Here is a 12,573-nt window from a genome sequence, read left to right as displayed (position 1 = left end):
TTCTTTTCTTCTTTTTCTTATGTACACCCTTTTTTTTTCTTTTTTTTTTTCCTTTTTTTTTTCTTTTTTTTTCAAATACACAAGATTGAGAAATTGATAATTTCAAAACAAGATGCTAAAAGTCTCCACTCCCCCCAACTTGTACACTTATATAAAATCTAATCATGCATGCTCTCTTGACTTAGAAAGTAAGGAAGAGACATTGTTTTTCTTTTAAGCTTGGGATCATATACAAGAAAATTTTCAAATTTTTGGCTCAAATGGGGTAACAAAAGATATTCCTATACAAGGGTAGGCTATATGGTCAAGTAGCTATATATATTAATGAACAAAATTGCCTTGATCATTTCCCATCATTCTCATGCAATCAATACTAATAAGAGACTCAAGCAAATTCAACTGTGCAAAACAAATGGTGACTCTCTCATGCTTTCAACTGTTTAGGAACACTCCTTCACTCGGTTTCAGGCTACATTCCTTGATTTCAAAACATTTTCAAATTCATGCCATTGTCTCATGTGAGAAATGCAAGTATTCATGCCATGGAAACTATGAGTGCAAACACATAATCCTTCAAGGTCATGCAATTAAATTCATGTAGTCACTTTGAGAGTCCATTCATCATGCTTTAGCAAAAACCAAACCAAACCAGCAATTGCAATTCAATCCAAGACAAACAACTCCAATCCAAAATACTAAACCAATTATCTAAAGCAAACAAAGTACTGAAATCCAAAAAAAAAATGCTAAAACTATAAAATAAATAACATAAATGTAAATCGAACTCTGATATGAGGTCGTGGCAGCTCTCTCAATTAGTCCTCATCAATGGGATCTCCCTCCATCTGGTTTCTCTCTCCACCTGTATCTGCAGCTACAACACCATCATTTGCATGTTTCTCCTGCTGCATGGCTGCTACTCTCCCCCTGCTGAAATGTTGGCCTGTCCCCAGGCCACTGAGAGTAAAGCTCAATATCCTGAAGGGAGGGCCACTGGTATGGGGCAGGTCCTGGATGCACTGCAGCTTTAGAATAGTGTGCGTAAGTGACTATGGTGGCTCTATAATTGGCAGCCTACTGCATAAACAGATGTTCTTGATTTGCCTCAATCCTATCCAATTGCCTCTTGATCCCCCTTGGAGAAGGGTCAGGTTCAGGTCTGTCAGTAACAGGTGCTGGTGAAAGTGCACGAGGCTGTGGAAGCTTTGCAGGCTCGTCCTCGCCTACTGTCTCCTCAATCTTGCTGAGGCAACGATCTTTGATAAATGCAGCAGTAATAGGTTGCCTGATATCATCCTGAGGGTGATCTGGAACATATACTCCATGATACCTGCACAACTCAGAGATAAGAGATGGAAAAATCAAAGATATCCTCTTCTTTAAACGCACTGCCCTGTAAATGTCATCAGAGATAAGGGATGCAACATCCATGGAGTATTTCTTGAGGATGCTATAAATGATATAGGCCTTAGGAAGACTGATGTCTGATGTGTGCCTAGTGGGATTGATATTGGCCCACAAGAAGGTTGTCCATATCTGAGTGATAGTGGTCAAGTGAGCTCTCTTAATTTGTTTATCTTTGTCCAGTTCTATCCCTCTTCTAACACACAACTTATCTATCACTCTTCTGTTCTTAAATCCCAAGCTGGAATTCACACATGCACCCTTCATTCTTTGGAATTTGCACAGGCCATCAGCTCCTAGATGGATGGGGTCCTCCAAAAATTGTCTGATGGTATCTTTGTCATAAAGAACCTTGGTGCCTCTAACAGAAGACTCCCTAAGTGTCTTGGAACGATCTGAACTGAAGGCATTAGCATAAAATTCTCTGACAATTATTGGATTGAACGTATCAGAAAGATTAGCCAATTTCTTCCAATTTCTTCTTTCTAGCTCATTTTTTAAGTCTTCATACTCTCCATCACCCAATACCACTTTCCTTTCCGGCACAAAGTCATGCTTTAGCATCTTCAAGTACCTATCATAATTTTCATCAGTTAGGAATTCAGGTGCATTATTCTCATAGTCACAATTGTGTGAAGGGTTCTTTGTGCGTGCCATTCTGCAAAACAAACCAAGTTTTGAACAAATAGTTAGAGAAGGTATATTAAGTTCAAGTAAATACTTCTCTTTTCAAGTGTGATTGGTCAAAACCTCTTCTTTACATGCCTCATTAAATACACTTGTGCACTTCATCAAGCACATGGAGTTAAATAATAAAACATCTCATGGTCATGTAAGCACCATTTCAGTTCATGGATCACAAATAAACATCCCTTTACATGCCTTTATCGTAATCATGATGTATCTCATGTATAGATCACAAGTCAAACCACTTTTATTACAAGTTCCTTCAACAAGACCATTCTACTCATGACTACAACATAGCTTAGAATGTTAATTTAAAATCAGCACACTCAAATTGTTGTTCAGAAACACTTCCACAAACAAAATTGTCTCTTGCACATTTTATCGAACACTTGGAAGACAAACTGAACATTGAACATATGAAGCATGTGTACCACACTTAAATCAACAGTTCTAACATGACATTAAGTATATGATCAGTTCAATCAACTCAGGATCGCACAAACTTACTTTTCACATCCCCCAAATTCTAATTGAACTCTAGGTTTACAAATAATAATAATAATAATAATAATAATAATAATAAAATAAACAAAGAAATAAGTGAAGGGAGAAGAGCATACCTGGCCCGTGAGTGATTGAGAGGTGTGTGCGCAAGTGAGTGAGTGCGTTTTATTTGTGTGCAATAGAGTGGGTAAGTGCTTGTACAGTGATGTGTTTTGTGAGTATTTCAAAAAAAAAGTGATGTGTTTTGTGAGAGGGGACGAAAGAGTGTGAGTGACAATGTGAGAGTGTGTGTGAAATCAGTGTTTAAAAGAGTGAGTGTGTGAAGTGAGTGGGTGAGAGTGATTAAGCTGCTACAATTTTTTTTTCTGTTATGAACCTCTCGCTTAAGCGAGAAAAGCAAGAACTTGTTTTCATGTTACTCATTTGTTTCACTGCAGACCTGGCTCAAGCGAGTGAATATCAGAATCGAATCAACTTTTTTTTCCAGAGAAACTCGCTTAAGCGAGTTACATTTTCGCTCAAGCGAAATATCCATTTTTAAATTCGCTTGGTTTTGGCTTAAGCGAAGGTTTTACAGAATCAACATCTATTTCCCTTCTTGCATCTCGCTTAAGCGAGATAACTTTTCGCTTGAGCGAGATTCTCAGTTCTGCATAATTTTTATCAGTTCAGAATACAAAAGTTCTTTCAATTTCACAACCTCCAGGTTCAAAACTCACAAAACTTACCTCCATTACTTAACAATGACTCTCAAGCATTCCATACACCATTTTGGACCTGTGGAAATTCTCAAATTGAACATGTTAAGTGTTAAAAACACAAAATCCACATGAAATTCATACTATTGTAACTTCACACAACTCAATGCCCAAATTTTGTTTCACTCGCTATTCTTGCCTTTTAAACACTTACACATTCTACTTATACCATTTAAAACTTGTGGAAGTCCATAAAATTCACAATTGTGCCATTCTTCCACAAAACACACTTTTTGTTAAAGAAAAGCATGTTTTGACCACTTGAGCAATTTCACCTCAGCATCATAGAGTTCACTAAAAAACTAGCCTAATACTAGAAAAACAACATCCAAAAGCACAGAATGAGTTTGTTCTCAAGAGATAGGAAGCAATTTATCACAAATAAAGAAACACAGCCTCATACTCCAAAATGTGCTTAACTCAACATTCATTCTTTCCATCATTACATATGCATGAAAAACAACATTTTGGAGATATAGCTATTCTAAAACTCAGATGATTAGCAGTCAAGGCTCATAAACAAAAAAAAATTCATTCAATTTCACATGCATTTTTTTTTTCACAAGTCACAACCCTAAATTTCATTTTAAGCACAGTTCTTGCTCCCTAATTAATCAAACCCAATATGTTCATCATGAGAATCTTGTGGAGAGTCTAAGATCAAACAATCAAGCACAGACTCCACAAAATCGAAAGATTACAATTAAACTACACAAATTACAAAAAACTCAAATCTAACAACACAAATACAATTGAAATTCATAAATCAAAACTATCTATATTAAAAACATAAAAGCACACAAAAGAGATTGGGTTGCCTCCCAATAAGCGCTCTTTTAACGTCACTAGCTTGACGCACAAAAGTTCATCATGGTGACCACAAACAAGAATTGAAAAACAATCCCTTCTTCTTTCTTGGCCTCTTTATTTTCTTAACCCTCTTTTTCTTCTTTCTTTTATTACTCCATCCTAATTCTCTTTCAATTCCATCATTCAGTTCCAATCCAAATGTTTTAGGTTGGAAATAAAAATCCATTTTAGCATTGGAAATATGATTATACATGTGAATTTGTTTGAAAGAGATAGGTAGAGCATCATTGTGTTTATCCAGCATATCACCAAACACAGAATCAACATGTTCAACATCAAAAGCCATATATGTGCTCTGGTGATTGTGTGAAACTTCAACAGTTTTGGAGTTAACCTCATCCTCAATTACCTTCTCACTTACCTTTTCAGCATCAATTTCAGTTTGCTCACCATTAACCTCGTCATTGTTGGTTGTTGATTTATCCTTTTGCTGCTCTGCTATCTGTTCAGCCAACCGTCCCACCTGAATCTCCAATTTTTTTATAGAGGCCTCTGTATTCATTTGATTGATCATCGAAATCTGCATAAACTGAATTAGAGTATCCTCCAATTTTGATATCCTATCTTGTTCTGGTGGTTGACATAACTGGTATGGTGGTGAGGGAATATGAGAAAGTCCATGTTCTTGCCTCCATTGTTGATGCACTTGAGGTTCCTTCTGTGAAGATGATTGCTGCATTTTCATGAGTTGCATGGGAAGATTAACCAATTGCTTGGAGATCTCCTCTAATTGTTCAGCAAGCTCCATCATCTTTCCCTTACTCAAAGCTCAAAGAGATGTGAGAAATAACAAGATATATACAAAATAAAAAGAAAGACTATACACAATATTAACAATTACTCAAGAAACACAAACTATTGTGATGACTTAGTATATGACGCAATTCCCCGGCAACGGCGCCATTTTGTTGAGAGATTTTTTCTCTATACTAATACTACTTTTAAAATCCTCAAGACTCAATTGCAGTATAGAATAGGGTTTTGTCGTATCCGCAGGGAATTGGTAATACTACGTCGTTCAATAGTTTTAGTAACTTAAGTAATGGGGTTTCATAAGATTTTGAGAGGATTTTTGTAACAAACAAAAAATAAAAACAAAGCAAAACAGAATAGAAAACAACAGGGCAGAGAAACTGCTGGGATTAGATTCCATTGATTAACCTTTCTATATCCTACTAATTCAAATACATATCATGTCTATGCATATGATTCCTCCCACCATTTCTTATCTAACTACCCAGTCCCCCGGCGTAGAAGATTATCAACTCAACTATATTAATCTTCAATCCCTTGATCGATTAACAATAGTGAGTAGCATTAAGCATGGATGTTTGAATAGACTAATGATCTAACCCTATCCCTAGATCTTAGAGTCATTAGATGATTTCTCCTAGTTCAGATTTAAATAGTCAGTTCCCACCATCCTATTAAATCTAAATTCATGTTCTAGGTGATCAATCCAAAACAAGCATGAAGCACAAGAGAAAATCACTAAATCATAAACAAAGGAACATGATAGTATATAAACTGAATCAAATAGAACACATAGAGATTTATCAACTACATCTAATCCCAACAAGAGAGATTAGTTATCCATTTCCATGGATAACTTTACAAACATAGAAAAGAAGCGAGAAGAACCGAAGACTCCGCGATGTTTCGCCGTCAAATCCGGCACCCAAGCCTCCTCCCCAAGTGCTCCTAGCTTTCTCCCCTGTTTCTAAGGTTTGGAAGTGAAGAGAAATGAAGAAAATATGGAAAAATTCGAACTCCCTCTGTTCTGCCCTGTTTCTGGCCATTTATAGACTTTAAACCGTCTTAATTTCGCTCGAGCGAGATTCTTGTTCGCTCGAGCGGGTGGCTTTCTTCATGTCTGGGTTTCCTGCACCGCCATAGCTCGCTTGAGCGAAATACCATCTCGCTTGAGCGAGATCTTCCCTGAAACTTTGGCTTGAGCAAATTTTCTTTGGCTTGAGCGAGTTCTTTTCTCTAAAATGGATTTCTTCACCCTCTTGTTGCTTTTCTTCAATGAAATCTTAATGGAAATTCTTTAACATCCATTCCTACATCAAAAATAGGGATTAGAATCTAAATTCAACATAAAAGCTATACTAATTCTAATTATTTACTAAACTACACAGTTGAGGGTTAATTGATATGAAATTCTACACTTTTATCAAAGATAAGTGCCCAAAGTAATATGGAAAACTACGTAAAATTGACACTTATCACGCCCCTTGCAGGGACAAAAGCTAAGTAGTTTCTCAAATGGTAGGAACTAAGTTCAAACTTTACTTTAAGAATGACCATTTTCAAACTTGCGTATTATACAATGACAAAAACCTTATTTAACCCTAAATTTTATCATGCAAGTTAACAATTAAATCTTTTGTTGAGTTTATATTCAAATTTAAAGCATAACTAAACTAAAAGTTAATAAGGAGATATATAATTCCAGTCATTAGAGGTAGTAAAATTTGGTTCCAAACCTTTGATCATCAAAACTCATCTTTTGGAAAAACCAATCACATGGTAAAAGATCCCTCTATGGCTATAACTTTTACAAAACCATTTTCCTCAAGACTCAAGTTCAAAATGTACTAACACTAAGAACACCAACACTTTCCGAAACCATTTTCACCATGAAGCCAAGAAGAAGCTTGACAACATCAACAAAATCTATATGAGTTTGTGAACACTTAAAAGGTAAATGTGACTTCTTTTCTAGAAAGGAAACCACCATCATGAAACTCACCTTGAATGGTAACTCTTTTGTGAAGAGATGAAATGAAAAAGATGAAGATTAAATGGGTGGTGTTTTGGAGTGATGAAGATTAAGTTCACCTCTTAGTGAAGAAACGTGAAGAGGAATGCTCTCTTTCTTTCATTGACTCTCTTAGTTTCTCTCCCCCTCTCTCGCCAAGTCATGGCAAAGTGAAAATCTGAATGATGGGTGTGGGGAGAGCCCGAAGAGGGAGGATGGTTCTACATATGAAGAGCAGTGCATATTTTTATTTCTCCAATGCTTACCTCATGTTCCATGCACAAACTAGGGTGACATATCTTTGGATCTATATGCTATATACATGTGCCAAATGAAAAATAGGCACAAACTAGGGTGCGAGGAATCTTCTTATGGTATAGCACACAATCTAAAGACTATATATCTATCTACAACTTACAAGTTAAGAAGCCGACGATCAAGCGAGATGTTCAAATCGATAAGAATGCTTCTTCGAATTGGGATACATAAAAAGTAGAGAAGAACATCCCAATAGCGATGCAACAACACGAAGATTAATCTCTAGAATCTACTCGTAGACGAGTAAGATCTTTGGTGGACATATATGAAACCTTCAACTTGGTCATGCTTGAGCCTAAAAGCTTTGAAGCTGCTTCAAAACATGAAGTATGGGTAAAGGCAAGGGAAGAACGAATAAATATGATTGAGAAATAAAACACATGAGAATTGGTAGATCGCTCATATAGAAAACATATCATTGGGTTTAAGTGGGTCTACAAGTCAAAGCTAAACCTTGATGGCACCATACAGAAGCACAACACGAGGTTAGTAGCTAAGGGTTATTCAATTCATAGCAACTCAGCATCGACTACAATGAGATATTTGCTCTAATTGCCTGTCTTGATATGATAAGAGCACTAGTAGCTCTTGCGGCATAAGAAGAACAAAAGATCAAATTGCCCGTCAAGTCTAATTGGAGCAATTAATAGAGTTAGATGTGCCACTTAAATACATACTCAGGAAGAACAAATGCCCCGTTTGGAAATACAACTTAATTAAGCGCTTATGGTCATACGCACTTATGACATAAGTGCTTATTCATAAGCTATTTAAAATTTTTTTATTGAAATAAATTGAAAATAAGCTATATATAAGCATAAACTCTTTTTCATAAGCTATCATGAGTAGCTTATGAAAATAAGCTCAAAACAGCTTATGGTTTGTCATAAGTTATTTGCATAAGCTCTCCTAAACACTGACATAAAGAGCTTATGCTATCAGATAAGCTCAAATAAGCTCTTCCAAACGGGGTCCAAGTCTAACTCGACTACTCCAATTACACTTAAGGGAGAGTATTGCAATAACATAATTCCACATCGTCGGTAGGTTCACTATAAATGATGGTTTATATAGTTGGGTATAACCTTAAGGTTTTTTACTCCCCTACACACCCACTAACTGAACTCAATCTCTCCCTAGCTTCAAAAACATGTTGGGTCTACGGTATGAAACAATTATAGCTACGCCCTTTTTAATTTTTTTGAAGAAAAGTATATATAGAGATATCATTTTCATAATCACTCCTAAAATTTATCCAATAATTAAATTCATGGTGCCGGAAACAATTTCTAATCGGGAAAGAACAAATATACGGTCTCGTTAAGTTACTATCCCCGTTCCCCACTCTGGTGTGTAAAATAAAGACACAGAACCTCACTGGCAAATTCACGTACAGGCGGTACAGCATCATAAATACTAGTACACAGTTGTATCAAATGTTCATGCATGTGCGAGTAATGATATATACACACCTCATTTTTTAAACACTTCATTTGCACCTCTTTTTATTTCTATCTCTCTCATCTTATCATCTATTACATCTCATATTTTCTCTCTCTTACTTTTTTCTTTTCTTCCTATCTCTCTCAACATTCCACCTCTCCACCTCAAAAGAGAGGTGTAGATGAAACATTATCCTGCATGTGCTCTATATATATAACGGCGCTCTCCTAACGTTCTCATTGAGCCAGCTTAGCTTAGCTTAGCTTGTGCTGTCAACGTCTTTCCTTCTCCATTTCTTGTTTAGGAAAAAAAAAAGATGGGCAGGTCACCATGCTGTGAAAAGGTGGGTTTGAAGAAAGGGCCATGGAATCCAGAGGAAGACCAAAAGCTCATGGCTTACATTGAAGAATTTGGCCATGGAAGCTGGCGTGCGTTGCCCGCCAAAGCAGGTAAGCAGAATTATGATGAATCATGTAAAAAACTAATCCAACCATGAAACATGTTTTACAACTCAGTATATGTTATTCATAATATGCTTTTTATATGTCAAAATTAATTTGTAAAGAAACTTTTTTAACTTTGTGAATCATGTTTATCTCATAGATAAAACCATGGTAGTGTTTTTTGAACTAGAAAAAAAAAAGGGTTATGAATCTTATGATGAGGTTCTGTTTTTCTTTTTTGGTTATGTAGGCCTCCAAAGATGTGGGAAGAGTTGCAGACTGAGGTGGACTAACTACCTTCGACCGGATATCAAAAGAGGAAAGTTCAGCTTGCAGGAAGAGCAAACTATTATTCAACTTCATGCCCTTCTTGGAAACAGGTGAGTAGAATGTAGCAGGAGAATCACTGTAGTAAATAGTGTCAACTCAATATATAGTAAAGTCCAACACACACCACATAAAGCAAAAATAACACCTTTCCATTGCGGTATAGCATGTATCTACATGATTAATATTAGCATCGCCTAGAGAGGAAGTTGAATTTCCAACATGCACATGTCATAAATATAAAAGAAGATAGATGATAATACGTAATATCTTGCACATTTGCTTGAAGATGATGTTTATTGGGTACATGTAGGTGGTCAGCAATAGCAGCTCAACTGCCAAAGAGAACCGACAACGAGATCAAAAACTACTGGAACACGCACCTCAAGAAGAGGTTAACCAGAATGGGCATAGACCCTACAACCCACAAGCCCAAAACCGATGCGCTTAGTGGCTCAGGGAGCGACGAGTTCAAAATATACTCATCCAACCTGAGCCACATGGCTCAATGGGAGAGCGCTCGCCTCGAAGCAGAGGCGAGGTTGGTGAGAGAATCCAAGTTGCAATTTCAACAACATGAGGCCCACAACAACAACAACAACCAACTTGGCTCTTCTTCTTCCACCTCCTCAAACCAGCCCGCACGCCTCGTTCTCAACAAAATTACCGCGCTTCAACCACTGTTGCCCCCGTGCCTCGACATTCTCAAGGCATGGCAGAGCTCGTTGTCAAACCAGCCAACCAAAGATTACAACAACAACAAGGTCATGCATAGCATGTGCGCCGTGATGCTTTCTACTGATGACACCCTGGAGTCTCCCACTTCCACTTTAAGCTTCCCCGGAACACTGCTTCCTCGTCCTCTTCCTCTTCCTGTTTCAACCTCCACCACTAATGTTGTTGGACACTTAAATGAGAACTCACTTCCTCTCACCACCACTACCACTAATGAGCCATGGGGGTGTAGTAGTTTAACAAACGCAGAAGGTGAAAAAAGAGTACTGGAGAATATTAACACGGCGTTTAACTTGCAAGATGATGACATTATGATGGCTGTGGAAGCATTTAGATCTGCGGGGTACGCAAACATCAGTGCTGTCCCTCCATTATCAAGCAATAATAATGATATAATTGTCCTTGAAGCTCTTAACAACGATGAAGCCATGGTTTATGATTCAAGCGATAATATGGAAGAAGGAGACATGGCGAACCCAGAAAATAGTAGGAGCTACTGGAATAGCATACTTGGCTTGGTGAATGACACGCTGTCTGGTTCGTCGATGTTCTGAGATGAGATAGGTGGTAGAGTGTACTAGCTAGCTAGCTAGGCTAATTAAGTTCCAATAATGCAATGTGGGCTTCACTATTGGATAACTCCTCATTTAACTCTTGTTATGGGGTTAAGTTCCCCCTTCCTTTTTATCTATAATTAGTTGTTGTTTGTTTCTAGTTAGTTGATGCAGTGTTTTAAATAATAATCTGACCAATCTTCAGTTCTGCAACATGTACTTCATGTATTCGAATTTGAAAGTCTTCTTATTTTGAAGTTTACATCGGAATCTTTACATATAAACTTTAAAATTTATGGGTAAGAAAAAAATAAATTAAGGCATTTGTTTGACTGTTGCTGCTGAAGCACTTTTCATATTTCATTTAACTAAGAAATTTGTTTAAAACAACTAGTAAAACACTCATTTCTATATTTATGTGGCTCGAGCTCACTAAATTTGAAGTGAGAAAAATGAATTTCGAGAGTGTTACAAAGAGCTAGAATATTGTAAATAGAGTATTCCACCATTTTTTTCAACTTTGATATAATCAAGAGCACTTTCATTTCATTTTATTTTCACTCATAATTTTATATCTCCTTTGTTTCCTATTTGATTACATAAATGACTCTATAAAAAATTTGGATTAAATCACGCTAATCTTAAGTGAACCAGTGATATTTATAATAAGTAATAACAGATGAAATTTTTAGCTCACTTATCTTATATATTATTGATCCACCTAGAATGATTTAATACAAACTTTTCTTTTGTATTAAATCATAAAAAAATATTCTTAAAGTCATTTGAACAACTCTATCACACAATATTTTTATTATTTCTCACTCTTTACTCCTATTTCTCATATGTCGAATGAGTGTGAACTCATTACTTTCCTTTAACTAATTACAAGTTCACTAAAGCAGACAAGTACAACTGATCTTAACAATGTAGCTAGTTCAATGCTAGCGCAACGGTACAAAACACGTGCATTGAAAATATTATCATTAGGGACCACCAAGAAGGGGAAAAAAAGGTTATGTGTGGCATGCTAACCAAATTGGTGAAGATCCCATCAAACTATTAGGGGTTTTGTGTTGTGATATCTATTATGAGTAAGTCCTATATAGAAAAAAGGGAAAGAATTAGAATGTGTTGAATAATTTATAAATGAGATGACACATAAACCGAATGTTTTAAAGTGTTTGGTGAAAAATGTAATGTATAATCTACTTTTGATTTGCTTTTTAGCTTAATGTGATGATCCCTCATAGTTTTATGTCTCTTGCGACACAATAGTTATATCAGATCTCGATGGTTGGTTTGATCATGGTAATAACTCATTGTGATAAAAGTCTTCTTGAAAATATTGTGATCAGGCGGTGTGTCTCATCCCATTGATCGGCCCAATGACAATATAAGTATTTGGAGGCTTCCACTTTTTTATTTGAGATATACTTACACTTAAGGAATTGTTGTGATGTCAAGTATATTCGAAAAATTAGAATATATATTGAGTACTAATTTATAAGTGACATAATTCAGACACGTAGTTCCTTAAGGTTTTGATTCAAAGATGTAATGTTTAATTCACTTATAATTGTTCTTTAATCCAATGTAATGGTTCTTTTAATCATCTTTGTGCCCCTATAGTTTGATCAAGGTGGATGATGATTGATATTAGTGCATGAAACTTTTATGGGTGGCTGGCTCGGAAAATCATTGAATTGTTTAAGCTAGAAACTAGGATTATTATTATTATGAGTAGAATATGAAAACAGACATAT

The 12,573-nt window shown here is 36.2% G+C and overlaps 1 protein-coding gene across 1 annotated transcript; it reads left to right on the top strand.

The window, feature by feature from the left end:
- The first annotated feature begins 9,064 nt into the window (after positions 1-9,064).
- On the top strand, positions 9,065-10,807 carry LOC130712300 (transcription factor MYB106-like). The gene is made up of 3 exons (XM_057562139.1): positions 9,065-9,197; positions 9,442-9,571; positions 9,832-10,807. Exons 1-3 carry the CDS (start codon positions 9,065-9,067, stop codon positions 10,805-10,807), a joined length of 1,239 nt encoding a protein of 412 aa, XP_057418122.1.
- Positions 10,808-12,573: the final 1,766 nt, after the last annotated feature.

Source organism: Lotus japonicus, chromosome 4, assembly GCF_012489685.1.
Source record: "Lotus japonicus ecotype B-129 chromosome 4, LjGifu_v1.2".
NCBI lineage: Eukaryota > Viridiplantae > Streptophyta > Magnoliopsida > Fabales > Fabaceae > Lotus > Lotus japonicus.
Note: the sequence above shows the minus strand (reverse complement) of the source record. Positions and strands in the feature narration are given on the sequence as shown.